The 18,083-nt window shown below is 40.3% G+C and overlaps 1 protein-coding gene across 6 annotated transcripts; it reads right to left on the reverse strand.

Annotated features, from left to right (window-relative positions):
• Positions 1-120: 120 nt before the first annotated feature.
• On the reverse strand, positions 121-16,045 carry slco4a1 (solute carrier organic anion transporter family, member 4A1). Of its 6 annotated transcripts, none has more exons than XM_088291415.1 (12): positions 15,897-16,045; positions 8,398-9,464; positions 7,743-7,833; positions 7,079-7,200; positions 6,824-6,935; positions 6,096-6,250; positions 5,550-5,814; positions 4,908-5,070; positions 4,505-4,683; positions 4,287-4,351; positions 3,214-3,362; positions 121-2,845 (listed from the first exon to the last, which is right to left on the reverse strand). In XM_088291415.1, the coding sequence occupies exons 2-12, from the start codon at positions 9,218-9,220 to the stop codon at positions 2,675-2,677; spliced, it is 2,295 nt and encodes a 764-aa protein (XP_088147541.1). In that variant the 5' UTR covers positions 9,221-9,464; positions 15,897-16,045; the 3' UTR covers positions 121-2,674. The 6 variants fall into 6 exon arrangements, with proteins under 6 accessions (XP_088147541.1, XP_088147536.1, XP_088147540.1 ...); XM_088291410.1 differs by having other exon boundaries at positions 4,908-5,073; XM_088291414.1 differs by lacking the exon at positions 15,897-16,045 and adding an exon at positions 15,704-15,773 and having other exon boundaries at positions 4,908-5,073.
• Between the last annotated feature and the right edge of the window lie 2,038 nt (positions 16,046-18,083).

Here is an 18,083-nt window from a genome sequence, read left to right on the forward strand (position 1 = left end):
AAAAATGTTGTTTGCAAAAAATAACAAAGATCGATATTGATTATTCTAATGATATGCAGATGGACAAATCTTAATTTCATACTGTTAAAATAAGTGCTCCCACAAAAAAAGACCCAGAGACAATTTTCAAAAGCTTTACTTGTGAAACATTTGACATCTTTTTCTTCAGCGCATAAAAATATATTCAAATTCAGCTTCCTTTAAAAAAACATTTTAGTACATAAAAAAAGTCTGAAAATCACAGCAAGCTGTTAAGTACAACACTGGCAGAATACAATGCTAAGTCCATCCAGAACAACAAGAGACATTATCTTTTGTCAACAACAGAGAGAAGGGAATGAAAGCAGTCATTTGAACATTAAACAATGATTGTGATACACAAAATGTGGTATACTAAATAGCACATCATCCATTTGCATATGTTACAGCAGAGAAGTAGAAAGCCGCTTTGGCACATTTGGAGTCGCATTTCTATAGCAGTTAAGAAACTTCAATGAGCTCCATTGTAATTTAGCGATTTTTTTTTTCCAGATTAAAGTGCAGCTACTGTGGTTTTTAGGGCATGAAAGAGAACCTAACGAGCTGTTACCTCCTCAATCTGCTGAGCAGGGCAAATCAAACCAAAAGATGAAGCAAAATGAGAGAAACTGATAAAACAATGGGGGATTATGATTCCAACAGTATTCACCAATCGGACCGTTACGTGCTCAAATGGATATCGTAAATACTAATGTGCTTTACTGTTTCGATTGTATGTTTGCGCTGCTGTGATCACAAACTTTTTACGAAAGCTTTCACATAGAATGCCTGAAAGTGGCAAGAAAAAATGATTTGGAAGACATTGAGCTTCAGTGGAGGGGCACGGCTTAATTTGCGGGGCGCAATTAAGGGAAGTGTGGCGACAGGATCTTCTAGATGCTTTTCCTTCACGAGCAGTAAATGCTTCAAATTTAACGCATGTCATGCAAACCTGTAACGGACGTCTGTTCGACTTGAGTTTCCTCAGCCGTCGTGTCATTTTTCAAAGTCAATATGGTTCTTCGAGGGAGGTGGTGTTAGGACACTTAAGGTCATTACCGTCTTCAAATGTTCCCCTTTTCGTCTAAGCCATCCTGACTGTTTAGTGCATTGTATACTTGTTGAGCAAAAGTTCATCATGTCAACATGGGACCTACTTCTGCATTCATTCATTATGCGAATATAGGCTATATACCCATCTGCTAGTCCACGCGACCTTCATATACCGAAAATTGTACATAAATCGGCCATATTACATGAAAATTTTGTGCGTTGTCCAAAATGATTTTAAAAACTGACATTAACTAACTCACTATATTCTGATTGTGTCGGGAAAAGATTATGCTGCATATGTGCATGGACCGAGACTTTATACTCTGTAGTCCGACCACTTCCTGGCATTGAAAATTAACATTCGCGCCAGGAGGCATAATAGAAGTCTATGGAACTCGTACACATCGTGACATAATTCGGTAGCAGAAACGTGGTTTAGCATTTGGTAAGAGCAAAGGCAATAAAATTGGAGCTGGATTTCGCTTCCATTGTCTTCCGAGCATTCATGCACTCCTCATGCTTGACATACACAAATCTGATAGTACAGTAATTTCCGGACGACAGCCACTGCTTTTTTCCAACACTTTGAACCCTGCAACTTTAAATGTGACGCGGTTAAATTTCAGGATTTTTACTAATAAGCTTCATGTTGCCAATACATTTACCGATCGCGTTGATATAGCTGACCAATTAAATAATTGGACACGTCACAGTGGACCAATGAAATTCTCAGAGTCCACGCTCATACTGAATATTCACATCACAGTCAGAGTTCTTCAATCCTGTTCCTTGAGGGCTGCCGTCCTGTCGGTTTTCCATCTCTCCCTGTAGCAAAACATCTGATTCAAATGACCAAATAATCAGCAAGGTCTGCAGACGCTGCATAACGATCGTGGTCATTTCAATCAGGTGTGTTGAAGCAGAGAGAGATGGAAGGCTGCGGCACTCGAGGAATAGGATGGAAGACCCCTGCATGAAGTGAATAGTGGCACTGTGATGACGTTTGGAGTCACGACACAACTTTTGAGAGTCAACTGACAGTTGTGTTGAATAAACTGTTGCAGCAAGTTCACTCCAAAAGAGTTCTCGCATGTAATGAAGGAGTTTTGGGGCGATTCCACACACTTAGGATGAGTGCTTTGGTGGGTTGAGTGCGCAGGACGACGGGTTGAAGACGGCTAACTAGCTAAGTTCAGCATTGTTTGTGGAAAAAAAAAGCATTTGCTAGGGATTACAGTAATTAAAAGCTTTTAAAATTAAATCAAGTGACCTCTTTGACTTGTAAAACCTCCATGTTCTAACGGGGAGTCCTGTGGTTAATAAAGTAAAGAGGCCAATGTATGTACATACAGTATTTGTTTTTATGCCTAAACTTAGTTGTGGCCGCTTTTGAATCGATGTGATTTGTAGTCCGGAAATTACTCTAAGTGATTACACTTTATTTGCCTTTAGTTTGTCACTCATATGATATGTATAAATGTGGAACTGATAATGAAGAACAAAGACAAGTTTTGCTTGATGGTTGAGGAATAATAACCTCCCTATGGCTGAAGGTATCAAAGAAGCACTTAAACTAAGACTTTGCTGATGAAAGCCTCTGTTGTCAAAACCTGGCATGCGGGTTGACGATGACACCGTTTTCAGCAAGATCTTTCACAGGAAAGTTGCTCTTGTCACAGGTTTCATGGTCACTGCTTTCACGGCTGCTTTGAGGCGACTCCGGAGGAGGCTTGTACAAGATGCTGGCCAGCAAGAAGAAGATGGTACCCAAAACCTGAACACAACAACAAAGTCGACTCAGCCACATTTCCACTAGTTTGGTTGACACTGTACGGTATATATGGAGACCCTTCACCCTTTAGAATGAAAATGCAGAATTGCACCATGCAAAAAAATACATAGAAAATAATCACTCACAATAATCACATTTTCATTTTACATTGTTGATCTGATTAGCTGCTCCATTGGATGTCAAGTGGGATTATAGCAGCCGGAAATTCCCTACGGTTTGCCCAGTTAAGACAAAAAACTTGCCGGCAAAAATTCATGAAGGCTCCTGAGTATTGTAGCTCCGTTCAGAATTCAGATGCAGGAAAATGATACAGCGATATAAGAAAATGAAGAGCTCTGATGTGTGATGACCTTATAAATGACGCCAGCAAGGAGCGTGTATCGGCTCATGGCTGAGTTCTGATACAGGTAGCAGGAGCCCTGCTCTCCGCACTGATCCTGCCACAGTAAGCAGGAAATATCTATCATGGAGCCAAATGCGATGGGTCCAGGAATACCACCTGGGAGGAAAGAGAAGAACAGATGTCAAAGAGAGATTTCGCCGCTCCTTCCTGCCGACTGCTGTCAGACTTTTTAACAAGAACATTGGGTCAGGCCTACATACGGGAGGGCATTAGTGCAATTGTGCAGTCCTAGGATGCAATCTACACTACTACTGTACTTTCAGCCAATGGTTTACTTAAATATTGACCAATGATGTATTTTGTTTACCATGACCGTATCCTTATTACAGTACTTCTATCACTGCAGTATTTCTACCATTGCAGGACATTCACTATTACAGTACTTTTACCATTGCAGTATATTTTATCATTGCAGTATTTTTACCATTACAGTACTTTTATCATTGCAATATTTTTATCATTGCCGTATTTTCAATCATTCAGTAGTTTTTATCATTACAGCGTTTCCCCCTCTGTATAATGGACAGGCATTAGGAGTGTTTCCTTACACTTAGATACGTTTATACTGTGTATATTTGCGTGCTTTTTATGAATGTCTGCTGCTAATGTTATACATTAACGGCTACATTACGCCGCCGACTCTGTGTGATCTATATCTTTGCTGCTGTAACACCTCAAATTTCCCCATTGTGGGACTAATAAAGGACATCTATATCTTTATGTCATTGCTATCTTTACAAACTGGATGAGCAACTCTTAAGTTGCGTTTGTGCCATTTTTAGCGTTGACATTATTGATGGGTGCTTCACATGATATAACAATCCAGCACATGCAATCATTCGATTCAAATGCCATTTTTTACTCAATAGAAAGAATGTTTCCTGCTTCTCATTTGCTGCAAAAAGTTAGACTGAAACGTAAATTAGACGTGGGAAATTGTAAGGAAGCCCGGACATGAAAAAATTAAAATGTTATCTATGACTCCATTAAAGTAAACCTGAAAGTACACATGAATCTTACCCAAAGTGCGCACCACAAGCCACTGGATGCCTAGTCCAAAGGATCTCTGACTGTCTGGCACACACCTAAAACAGTACATACAATCGTATGATGTCGTACCACCCTCATCGCAAACCCATCACAAATTTAACAACTCAAACCAAAACAGTATCACAACTCTTGTCAGGGCAAACAAAAATCAAGTTTCCTTGGAAAAATGCTAAATTTGATTGCCCTACCTGAGCGTGGCAGTGAGTGCCGGGATGCTACAGAGGAAGGTGAAGAATATGATGATGAAGAAGAATGAGAGGAAGGCTGACATGTGTTGGCAGCTGCTGCCACACTTTCCTGCCAAAGCGAATCCATTCTGGTCCAAGGAGGCATTAGCCAACACCACACAGCTGCATCCAGAGTACACCTAGACGCATGGCACAGGATGCCATGTGACACACTGGCAATCTGGTCAGCATTTTTACCACTAAACAGTGTTTTGCACTCTATCCATACATTTACTATGCTACTTAACCAGTTCAGGGTCACTTTTAATGATGTCGTTTGACACACCACCAACAATGATTAGTTGTTTCGAACAGTTAGCTTTGAAAAATAACAGAGTGTCATGTAATATTGGTGTGCTGTTACCTTTTTGCCCGTGGAGTCCTCTGTGTGGTTGATGGAGGTACAGCCAGCATGGCAGGGGGAGTAATACATGATGTTATCAGCACCACAAACGGGGTTATACAGCTCCCAGACACAGCTACAACCTTCATTGCAGCCCACAGTCAAGCTCTCCGTTACAGAAGAGCTGCTGATGGAATTACCCAGCAGCCAGGATGGAACAGGAAGACAAGGTTAAATGGTGCTTCCATTTCTCCTAAACTACCAACTAGTAGCACTTGATGGTAAGGCTTTTTTAATCAAAGTAGTTTGATTTAATAATTAATTAATATAGTGATTTGACTTATATGCTTCTTTATGTTGCATTTTCAGGCTCAGAAAGAATGTTTAGAAATTGAGATTTCCACTAGAAATTATTGGGAAGATGATAATTTACAACATGTGGGAATTTATGGTAATGCACCAGAAATCTGTACAGCCAATGTAAGCTTTGGGCAACATCAGTAACAATACTTCTGTCCAAGTAAAATGTAGACAGCTATTCATTTTTCTTTTTTTTTTTAAACAAACAAACAAAACAAAAAACATCTTTCACACACATGACACCATACAATGAATGGCAACAACGACCCAACAGTTCCAACACATATACAAGTAGCTGTTTACCTGTTTCCTGAAACCAGATGATTAGGGCGGTCATAAAGCTGTTTGAACTGCTCCATGGGGCTCTTGATAGCTGACTGGTATGGAGCGGTGATTCCCGCCAAGGGCACATTGGGGCAGTGCATGATAAAGATGAAGATGGCGATCAGACTGACTGTGGCGCCCAGCATGCAGAAACGAATGATGCCTCTGCAGCGGAGGTTTAGTTTCTTTACGATATAGCCCCCCAGGAAAGTGCCCCCGCCTCCTGCGGGTACCACCATGAAACCTGGAAAAATGAACAAAGGAGAAAAGAAAGTCACACAATAGTTCACTTCCACAAAATGAATGCTAATGCTATGTATATAAGACATTCCCTGCGATGAGAGGAGTTGTAGACAGTGACAATTCTGCAGATAGGACAGACCCTCCAAGTCCACGCACGATGTGTCTGACTAAAGAAGAATGCACCAGATATTTTCCCTTCCAAGTTTGGAGAAGCCCAATTAAATTTACCCCGCAGTGCTGAACTCTACACCCCAATTGTTCCTTAATTTTTTCAGCACTCACCAAACCATGTGGCAGCTTCAGATGCACTGAGGCTGAACTGAGACTCTAAGAATTTTGGACCAAATGTAGACATGCCAGCAATGAGGGTGGCCTCCGTAGCACCAGCCAAGCACAAAAACAAGAAGGTGGGATTCTTGAGTAGGAGCAGCACAGATCTGCAAAATAAAAAAAAAGGGAACATTTCTCTACTAAACCATGTTTTCTGACATGGATATAGTTCAAGTTCACTTAGCAAAACGTTCTGTCAGCAATGCATGCCATTTATTTTCTCATAATAAAACTGTTGAGAAATGACAACTTGGTATCGATGACTGGCGTCACAAACACAAGTGTAGTGAACTGGATGGGAGATAAAGGCCCGGCGTAGTGAATAAACTTTATTTTAATTAAAACCCGCTGTTCTAATCCCAACAGCTCTAAACTATTCTTGGTATAGTTGCATTACAATGGTACTACATTGGAAGAGATGACATGTTACGTAACGGACCCTACTTAATCACTGTGGATTATCTAAAATGATGTGAAACCTCGAAACGTTCCGTAAAGCTACAAACGTTTGAATGCAAATAATAATTTCTCCGTTTATTAATAAAGTGTGTAATTTATTATTAGAAAACATTTTTTTATCCTTACAATCCTTATAATATACAAACCAATAACATTTTGAGAAACATGTTCACATCTGGATATGAACCTATCCAAAAGCTGCAGAGTCGAGCCAAACCTACCTTGGCATGTCTTTGACTGATTTGCCAAACTGAGGGTCCGAAGCGGTGGTGTGACTGCCATCTTTGAGCTGGTGGGCTTCCGACACCCGCATGGCCTTGTGCGCCTGAGAACCTGGAGGATGACCAAGTGAGATTTGACCAAAGAAAGACACATCCAATTTAGCGGTTACGATTCAATTTCAATTACTTCAGCCATTTATCTCAAGCGTATGCTATATGCAAGTATGTAATATGTGCATTGTGAATTGTGAGTACCAGGCAGCTGTCTTGGGTAGCCCAGGATGGGGAACGCCACCAACAAAGCAGCTGCTCCTCCGAGCAGGAAGCCAATCCACCAAGCACCAACCCAGAGAGGGTTCTCCGGAGTCATCTCTGTCCTGTTGCCACACATAAACACACAAATTGGAGTGAGCATTATTTTACAAATGGTGGCGCATTTTTAGCAACAACAGAAGATAGTCAAGATGCAAACCCAAATTTCTGACATTTTCTCGCCACTCTGGTAGTGCTTAGTCTGATCTAGTCATCTGGATATTATAGAAAATGGATGGATTCATCATTTTCATTGTTTCTAGATACTCTGGATCCCCTCAAGGATATTTATTTTCCTGTTTAGGGTAACATGGAAATTGAACTTGTGTCATTTGACATTGGGTGAAAGGCAGACCTCAACCTGGAATGGTTGAGGCAACCAAAGGGTACAAGTCGACAGGAGAATATCATTCACACTGTCGAACGAGGGAAAATCCAACCCATGCTGCGTGCATAAAGTCATGCGAGCTAAGCGGTACACCATAAATGACTTTTTAAGTCATTTCTATTGTCACAGATCAACTTCTCTTCTTATACCGAAAAATATGTGGTCGGATAATTGTTTAATAATGCAACTCTCCCATAGCACATGCGTACGCAGACTCACGTGAGGTGGATCTCTGTGTAAATGTTGAGGAAGTAGCCTCCGAGCAGATAACCTGCTGCTGGACCCACAATGGCTGCAGTATAAAAGATACCTGGGGACAGAAAGTGAAGTCATGGGTGCATCACTTCAGGTGCTTTGGCTTTCTATTTCCCCAACAAGAATTTCCTGCTTGTGTTACTTTTGTTACTGGGCTTCTTTGTTCAAAATGGTAGTGACTAGACAACTTTACTTCAACTGTTCAGTGTTAACGCTAGGTGAACACATGTGGACACTTGAATAATCATTAATTCCCCTCCAAAGAAATTGACCATTCCAGTTTGTTACAGATTAACTAAAAAAAGGATGAAGGTTTAAAATGATATTGAAGAATAAGTGTATTATGTTTCATGTAACTGTAACATGTGTATTCACTCTCCAGTAAGAGTTGGGAAAATAGTCAAGCATTCCTGCAGTTCACCACGAGTACAGCATGTGCACAATTAAAGTCCCCAAATTGTAATAAGGCATTGTGTAATAAATTAACAATGGGTCCGTGCGGTACAAAATGTGTACATGTTGAACAGACAGACAGAAAGACACTTCATAAAGCACTTATTAGTGACTTCCAACCCTTGTGTGCTGTTAATCTTTGAACTCGTCGCAAAATGAGACTCACCGGTATAAACAGGCCCGTAGTTTGACTTGACGTTCTCATCCAGATACGTGACTCCCAGCGTGTAAAGGGGCGTCGCGCCCACACCATGGAGAAATTGTCCCAGCATGAACACAAATCGATAGTTGGACAAGCCGCCACCCTCTTGGTCCTGGCACGGGCTGGTCCGGTTGGCAGAGCACATTCCACTTTGCTTGGACAGACTGACCTGGTAAGGTGGCGTGGTGAAGTGAGGCAAGGCGAAGACCAGAGAACCTAGAGCCATGAGAAGCACCCCCCAACCAAGCCAGCGTGGCTTGTGGCCCGTCCCGCCAAAGTAGCTGACAAAGGCCAGGCAAATGCATGCCGCGATGTCGTAAAAACTGGCAATGAGGCCCGCTTGGTAGCTTCGCAGGTCGAAGCGCCTCTCGATGGTCGTCACCACCGTGTTGATGAAGCCATTGATGATCATCCCTTGCAGGAACGAGGCCACGCACAGGAAAAACAACACCCAACGGGGGGTGTTGAAGACTTGGATAGCTTTGGGTGTCAAAGCCCCCCAGCCACAAAGCTGATCTGCGTCGGTGGGGGTTTCATTCAATCTAACCTGTGACTCTGCGCCAAGGGTCGTTTGCGCCCCATAGATCTGTCCTGGAAAGGTGGAAACTCTGGTGAGAATGCATGGTTGAATGGGACCATCAGTGTGTCTCGGTCCAGAGTCTGTGACGCTGTCTACGTGAGCGTCCACTGGGCTGGGGGTGTCCAGAGAGGGACCCCTGCTCAGAGGGAGGCCACGAAGGTCAAGGAGCTCCTGCCTGGAGCTGAAGGAGGCATCAGCATTGAGCATTGAGGGTCTTGGTCTGCAGATGAGCTAAGAATTCTTGGAGATGACAAGGTATGCTACTTGTGAAATTGCTAAATTCAGGGGAGGGGGCAAGTTGAAATGTTCCAGGGTCTTAATACAGCTGGTCTCTGCAAATGATAAAAAACGTGTTTCTTGTGTTCTGCTTTCATGTATCCATGAAGCCGATTGCTTCCTAAGGCTGTTCTGGTGCTTTATAAGGCAACACGACGGGTTGACTCATGATGTCCTACAGAGAGAAGACAATAGATTATTTAATACAGAATCTGAACTGCATATTCTTATAAAATATTTTCCTGTCGCTTTTGATGGTCAGGGAACATATTAGGTGAGTAAATAATCACTTTTCCATGACTACGTATTGGCTTGGCTTTGGGGACGTATGAGGCTTAACTTTTTGGGAGTGTCACTTTTCCACTTAAATAGTGAAAATGTGTCAGTTGGAAGGCAAGACTGTCTAACATAGAACAAATTTTATTATTTTCTGGGCATGTGACTGTTTGCCATGGTATGGAGACAAATGACATTGGAGAGGAGACTATGGGCAGCCAAGAAAATGGAGCTGCAGCTAAGAATGAATGTGTTTATTTTATTGTACCTTCAAATGTTGAGGCATGAGTCTATGAGCCGTTCTTGGAAAGTTAATCGTCCAATGAAAAACAAAATTACCAAAGATCCGTGAAAGAATGCACACCACAGTTGTATTACCTTTGCAAGAAAACAAATCAAATTTGATTGAGTGAATGTTTTCATTGGTCAGTTCTACTTTCTAACTTGTGCTTTGCACCAGTAAACTTTCATAGATTTTGAACTAAAAAAAAACTCTTGCTAAAATAATATTTTGTCTGTATCAAGCATTGAAAGAAATGCTCAAAAACAAGGCCAACAGTCAGTCCATCCCCAAAAAATTCCGCCATATACATCAATGCCCCCCCCCCCTCCAGCATATCGCAGCTGATTTTGAACAACATGCTGACTACACCCAGGAGTCTGGTCGCCAGTCCTTCATCACTGGGCATACATCGAGACAGAAAACCATTCACAAACAAAACCTAAGCTACCTGCAAGGTGAGAGAGAAAGCCACTAGCCACACAATTAATGTTTCGAGAAGAGCCCAAAAATATAAAATTGATTATTTAGAGGGTCCTCCAAAATAAGTTGATAATATTAATTATACTTCTTTATTATTATTAATTAATATTGTTGATTTAGAGCAGCCTACCTCCACTCCAACGTCTGATAATGATCAGGTCTGTTGAGGAATCAAAGGATAAGATGAAAGTGAAACAAGTTTGAAAGAAAGCCTCTTATAAGGAGTGCTTAGGCAGCACATTAGGACACGCCCAGGGGGCGGGCCATGTTTGCTCTGGTGATACGTAATCCACCTGCAAGATAGTACGTACTGCTGCTACTGCTCAGGAGGTCCATTGTGCGTCGAGGCACTATACTGTACATCAACCCATCCGTTTAATTTACCGCTTATCCTCACGCCCATGTACACACATGGGCAACATGCACCCAAATCAGGTGAATGTACCAGCATCAGTGACAAAAGTAGAAAATTCATTCAGTTTCTATTTGTTTTCCATCCTCAGGAGGTCTTTCCGATACTGTGGCCAACAAAGGCATCTGAAAAAGGAAGGAAATGCTCTGAGGTGAGGCTTCTTCGTAGAAGCAGCAAATTCAGAGTGGCTCTGATCAAACCGAAGGTCTTAACATTCACTTTGGATTTCACATTGAGGATTCATGGCGGAGGCTGAGTTACGCCAGAGTTACAGCCCAGAAATGTCCGCAAAAGTCAACATGCTGTTTTATCAAACCATCCAGTTTCTACAGTGCTTATCTTGTTGAGAGTTATGGTTGAGCTACAGACCATTCAATTAGATAAAATTTAGACTACACCCTCGGGTAGACTGGTTGCCAGCCATTCACAGAGCAGAGAGACGAGACAACCATTCACACTCAAACGGTCACTGAGTGGGAACTGAAGTTGAGTGAACCACAACACAGTCAGCGACCGCAAGTTGCTTTCTGTGCATCTAAAACTGTGCTATAGTTGGTAAGTATAACAGCATTGGGTTTGTTGAGCTAATTTTGCTTCATGAATAGTGTACGGGTCAACAGGTAAGATTAATGACACTGTTTATGCCAGTTATGTCAGTGTCCTATTTTTTTATGTGATCATATATTATGACCAGAAAAAGTCTTTCATCTCAAGCATTGTGGGTGAAAAAATGATCAGTCAGGCAGTGTTGAGATGCGGAGAGACACGGAGCTCTTACTGTGTCTTGCTGTATCTTTATTGTCTATACTATATGTTTGGTAGTGATTAAAGCAGTCTTTAACGGCATGAATGGACTCAAGTGCATTCCTAACAACTTGGATGAAATATAGTAGATGCGCATAAGTCAGGACATGCAGCATGTTTTGGTAACCTCACCACATTGGAGAAAAAAATACATTTAACTTTAAATGAAAGAGAGCAAAAGCATTACAACAAAATCTTTGACACACCACAGTATTTAGAAAATGAAACATGAACAAGGTTTATTCATTGAATTTTTTTCAAGTTTGATGTCTCACCCGAAAAGGCTTTTTCATTCCTTAGCTTTTAACACATCTTGAGACGATGCCCTTGGTGGTGTCTGATTTTCATTGTTGCTGCAATTATATTCCATATTTGTATTTTTCAATGCATATACAGTGCTTTGTTTTCAGCTGTCGTTGTCCAGAAAACCAATTGTCCTTTTCTACTTGACTTTCTGCAACATGTTTATGTTCTTTGGTCTTTGTCAAATAAAGGCTCTGTTCTTGTGCTTCCTGTTCCAATTGCTTCACAAACACATCAAACAACTACTTTGGACCAAAGGAATGATGTTTTTTTTATGTTGATATTTATTACATAAATAAAATCAATAATGTGAATGAACTCAAATAAAAAACTGAAACGATTTCCGTGCAGAGCTAAGTGCTTCTGTGAATATGTACTTTTTTAGTTTCGTTCTCTTGTAACAGCTCTCACTTGAGACCCAGAGAACCTGGGTCAGATCCCAGTCAGGCCATGCAATGGAAAAACAATGTGTGGGTTGGGTTAGGATCGGCATCCAACATAAAAACTGTGCCAAACACCATGTGAATGACTCGCTGTGGCTGTTATATGCGGTCCATTAGTTGACTCTTGAAAAGTATTACATGAAATCCTAACCCTCAACAGCTCACCTGAGACTCAAATGAGGACAAGCGATAAAAAAAAGGTTGGATGGATAAATGACCAGAATGGGATTGATAAACTAGTAAATTGGAAAACGCCACTTCAACTCCAACTAAGCTTACAAAGTAAAAATAGAAAGCAATGGTCAGTATACATTGCTGTCTTAAAAGAAAACAAAAACAAGAACAAACCTTTGTTATATTTGAAATGTGGATATCTTTTTTGTCTGCAGCTGTTTACTTAAATCTATGAACCATTTATTTAAAAACATGTTTTGCCTCGTGCCGGCAATCACAATGGACTCTTCGTTTATTTTGGAGGTGGCTTTAGTTTAGGTCTTTTGATGCTTTGTTGTTCTTAGGTTTGTTATAGGAGTACACTAATGTAATCTGCTGTTTGTTCCCATGCCCCCAAAACTGTGTCTGATGCTATGAGAGTTATTTATAGTACTTTTGGTACATGGATGTTTCTCTCAAATAGTTCTTTTAGGTAGAGATGGGCTGATGAAGCCTTGTGAAGCATTTGAGACCTTTGCCACATTTGGAAAATGAGTCTAAGCCTCATAGTCTTATAAAATAGACTGCACTGGTGACATCTAGTGGCCAGCTAGAGTTATAGCAGCTACCAATACATTCAGGCTTACGTTTGTGTCTAATGAGCATGTGTTTTTTTTTCAACATTTTGAAACTGGACCAGTAGTATGGTTCAATGTCAAGTCATTTGACCCATTAGATTTTAACAAAAATATTTGGATATGGCACAAGTTTTTTGTGAAGCACGATGACAAGATTTCAACATCAGCAACCTTGAAATTTTGTACCTTCTTGAATGTTTTCAATGTTTCCTAGTTTTTGTTTAAGACCACAGGCAGTTTTATTCTATTTATTTTGTTAATTTGCTGTCTGTTGTGTTTTTGTTGTCTGTATGTGATATAGTTTGTTAAATAATTCAAAACAAAAAAGATTTCAACATCGGCCTCCAATCGATATTCTCTTAAACATAGGCACGGGTGCTGCGGAGCCTCTTAGGCGACAAGGAGGAAGAGAAAAATGTTGCGTTTCCTCGCTAATTTATCTATTTTTTACATCACCAGACGTCGACGGGTTGTCGTCTCTTTTCGGCAGCCGACAACTCGACACAGCTCCAAATATTTGAATCGGTGACGTAATTTCCGGGGTCTTATAGTGACAAAATCGCATACGTCATCAGCACGTGATCACGGAAATTCGATCGGGGGGGCTCGGAGTAGTCTGTCACACTCAGCTGATACGAGCTCCGGAGTCTAAATTTAAATAGTCCCATCTTCACCAGTTGAGTTGTTGAGAGCATAAAAGTGGCTCAAATATACCGTGCTACCTCACCTGCGAAAACAACACTGCTAAACATTTTTTAAGCACAGGTTAAAAAAAAACTCTCCAATTTAAGTGTCCGTCGTGGGCAGAGCCTTTTTCCCCGTGTGCAGACGGATTAATACGGTGCAGAGATGTGGCTAAATGCTCCAATTCAGTGGCCCTTCCAAACACAAAAAGTATAAACTGATATTATAAAATGGCCACATGGCCGACAAATATCGGCATCTTTTCAGCACACCGAGATGCAGTTGACAGATAAATATTTCATCCCTTTACTCTTCTCCATATCATTGCTCACTTGAATAGTCACTAGTCAGAGGAATGTAGTAGTACAAATGAATAGTTCCGTTAGAATGTTACTCATTGAGAATCAACTTTCAAGGCTATCTACCTTTATTTAGCATTACACTAAACAATCAACACCAAAATCAGATTCTCCCTCTAATGCAGAAAAAGCTGCAGAGTAACAAGTAATCCTCTCTGACCCTCTAAACACATCTGATTACTAGTCCGATGTTACATAATCATACTGAGCTCAAACCAGCACCAGTCCAGAGTATTTCACTGTTTTTTACGTAACATATTTTATATAATAAAAAAATAAAATAAGGCTCTTATTGTTTTTATGTTTCACGATTTAACAAAAGTTAACAGCTTTTTACAGTTGTGTAAAGTGTCAATTTATAAAGCACTTGTCCAGCGGCGAGAATTTCTTCCAACACAACAAAGTGAGAGTGTAGTGTGAAACGTCACACGATGCTTGTCCCACCGGGTTACAGCTCAGATACTACCTATGAAGTCAGAATATTGGTGTATTTCTTCATCGCTGGGGATTAGATTTTAAAAAGGGGTTCAAGTCAGTTGACACTTGTTCTCACAATGCTCCGGGCAGTCTGTTCTCCTGCTTTGGCCTCATCTGTTTCTTCTGTGAATTGGGTCACAGAATCTAATTCCAATTAAACTGCATTAGTTCTGCATTCTGGTTATTGCTTTATCAACAGAACATAATAAATGACTGTCATAAAACAAATATTTGTTCAATTGGTATTATATGGTTGGAAATCATGAGTTGTGTTAGATACAAATGAAGATTTTTTTTTCTCCATACTTCTTTTGGAAAATGATTAATAACAATTTTTTTGCAACACCCTAGCCGTGTCCTGACTCATCTGTTTACGTGACACCGGTGATGAAGTCAACATTTTCATTTTCAGATGACATTGCTGATTTCTTTTGCAGTGGTTTTCATACTTTTTTTTTTAAAAACAAGGATCAACTACAAAATTACTTAGTTCTCCACGTAAAAGTACAAAAAACAATAATAAAATAATTCCCTTTTGCACAATTATAATCTTCCAACTTTGTGTGAACAGTATGGGAAAGGCTCTTTTGTGTTCACTAATACACAAAGTAAGAGGCATACGCATGCTTGGATGAGTTTGTTGGGGAAGAACAAACTCAATCATTACACAGATTGGGGATCATCAACATGAGAGATTGTGACAGCGGCTGCAGAACCCCTCATTAGATCCATCATCAAGCCTGCTCTGTCTGTCTGTCTATCCATCACAATAAAACAACACGTCTTCCTTCAGGTGATTTGCACATCCTAAATCTTAGAATCGCCATTATGAACAGAAATAATGTACATTGATGAAACAAGTGCAATAAAAATGGCAATCTGGGTCTGGGTCTTGGTGCACCCCCCCCCCCCCCCCCCTGCAAGGCGGGAACCACCCACACGTCGGTAGCCATGCGGTGACAAATTACACGCGGTAGTAACGATAATTCTGCATCGAAAATCATCGACGTGACAACAAACAACTGCCTTATAATTAATATCTTCGCAGTAGGAGGGCATCATGTGAACAATAATGATGGATGACGTGTGTTGATGCTAATACCGTTTCATTTTGCGAGGCAGCTGTCACAGTAGTCACTGGATTACAAAAACACTCCTTTTGTTCAGGATGTCGGTGCAGGTTGCATGCTTGAGGCATCTGGTGCGTATTGTATAAAATGTGCACCTCTCCGCAGCTTCCGCATCATTGTGCATGAAACGCCTTTTTTCTCTCTCTCCAAACGAATGGCGCTTACCTTGAAAAGAACCTCCATATACACGCTTCCTCCTCGCACCACGTCTGGTTTCCTGAAAGAAACGTGACGGTGCAAGTGCTGCATGCTGACAACAGCGGCGCAGGGACGCTCCGAGGACGTTTCCGCCTTGTTCAAGTGTCACTATGGCGGGTACTTTCGACTGATGATGACAAACTACAAAAGTGCAGTGCTGACCTGTTCTTCTTAGGATTATGTTTAAAAATAAATTTCTAACAGTATGCTAATAACGCACCAGATTCAGCTGTGTAAAATGTAATATAAATTAAATTAATTATTAGCGGTTACGTATTTTTTATCACAGGAAATAATGGAAATATAAATACATTTTTTTCTGGGTTTAACCAGTTTCACTGTAAACAATCATTCAGCAGTGGCGGAGCTAGAAATTTATCATTGGGTGGCCAAGGCTGTCACAGGAGGTCCGCAAAATAAAAACACAATAAACATCCGCTTTTATATTGAATCACACACCCGCGTATACACGCGTACACGCGCACACACGCACATGCAGTTACTGTACTGCACTGGTGTATGAGGTTTTACAACACGGGTAGGGTACCCGGCTAAGTTTATAATTTTAGGCATCATCTTTTGGTCAAAATATTTTAATAAACATGTTTTGAAATGTTACATTATTTGAGGTGAAATGCTGATACAATTTTAACATTTTCCTTCACAATGTGTCACTTCACTAGAGCTATACTGTCCGTCCTAATGGTGTCCTGTGATCAAATGTGCCCACTTTAGCAAACCGTTGCAGCATTCATTAGTAAACATTTGAAGGATAAATGATAAAAATGGGATTGACAGAACTAGACGAATGTAATATCAAAATATTGTACTACCACTAAAACTTAATTATTGCTATTTGAAAAAAAAATCGTCGTAATTTCCCTGTTTGAATAAATGTTCAAATTGATCAGTTCAGTTACATCCCATTGAGCCTGAATTTTCACCTAAAACATTGGCAACATCAGTTGGGAACATGCAGAACATATACGTAATATAATGTAAAAAAATATATGTTGAGTTATGTTATCATGGTAAGGCTGGCATCACCTACAGTCACGTGATGTTATTAAATCTCCACTTTCATCCTTCAAAGTATCAGGGAAAACAGACCACTATCAAAGTGTAATTTTCAAACCAAGTATGTAGCTGACACTCAGTGGACGTGAACTTCTATTCACTGTTGTGTGCATTTTTTTCACCAGTAGAGAGTGCTAACAGACTATGTAATAAAAGTCTATTTGTGCCCTACAAAACAATCTGAACACAGAATTGATTTGAAACAGCTAATGACTAGGAAAGCAACGACTTTAGATAATGACAATTTCACTGTCAATAAATGGGGTATTTTTTTTTATTATCTCTTCTTAGTTAGTCAAATTCAATCAAATCAAATAAATACATTCTTCTGTGGTGATTTTTCGCTTATTAAGGTGAATCATTGTAACATTTTATGGTATACAGGGTCTGAAAGCTGGGTTGTAAACTACGGCTGAGATTTCAAAGTACTGCATTTTCCAATTTTCACAAAGTCAAAATCCAATTTTATTTATTTTTTTAGTCGAGTTGAGAGCAGTAACAAAAAATATATTGTTTAAAAATAGATTTCAAAAATATATGGAAAACTGTATTTTTAAACCCAACTACTTTCATCTTCTGTCGGGCATTGTTTAAGACAACCTCAACTCTCAGACTTTTCTGTGTGGAGGCATGAGGCCTTCACGCTTTTGCATGAGCGTATGTTCTCCCGTGCTTGTATGGCTTTTTGGGTGGTTCTTCCCACATTCTGTAAGCATGCATGTTGGGAGATTAGGTCCACGGTCTACTCTGCCTCTCACTTAAAATAGGAAGGGATGGGCTCAACATTGTCAACACTATCAGCGACAGACTGCATGGGATGTCATTTTTTAATATGGTCAGCAGAGATTAACTATGTGTAATGTTGACTACTATCATCAGACTGAACACTGTTATTTGCATTCAAAAGCAACGTCTAGCTCATGAATTGTGGTTTTCCAAGGAGAAAATATATGTCTGCAAGCAGTTGATTACTCAGTTGTGGTTCAAGCTAGTGATGGTAAAATGAAGCTTCAAATTTGCTTCATGAACCAGTTTTGTAAGTTTTGAGTCCTGTAGTGGGAACTGTTGGTTTACATT

This window comes from Idiotropiscis lumnitzeri, chromosome 3, assembly GCF_059441095.1.
Source record: "Idiotropiscis lumnitzeri isolate Australia: NSW breed Sydney's pygmy pipehorse chromosome 3, RoL_Ilum_1.0, whole genome shotgun sequence".
In the NCBI taxonomy this organism is placed as follows: Eukaryota; Metazoa; Chordata; class Actinopteri; order Syngnathiformes; family Syngnathidae; genus Idiotropiscis; species Idiotropiscis lumnitzeri.

What these genes read in the sequence shown, in the direction of transcription:
- slco4a1 (XM_088291410.1), bottom strand. Translation starts at nt 9,220, where the DNA reads ATGCTCAATGCTGATGCCTCCTTCAGCTCCAGGCAGGAGCTCCTTGAC. An exon ending in CTACCCAAGACAGCTGCCTG is followed by an intron (nt 6,936 to 7,078) that starts GTACTCACAATT and finishes GTCATCCTCCAG; the next exon opens with GTTCTCAGGCGCACAAGGCC. An exon ending in CATCTGGTTTCAGGAAACAG is followed by an intron (nt 5,074 to 5,549) that starts GTAAACAGCTAC and finishes TAATTCCATCAG; the next exon opens with CAGCTCTTCTGTAACGGAGA.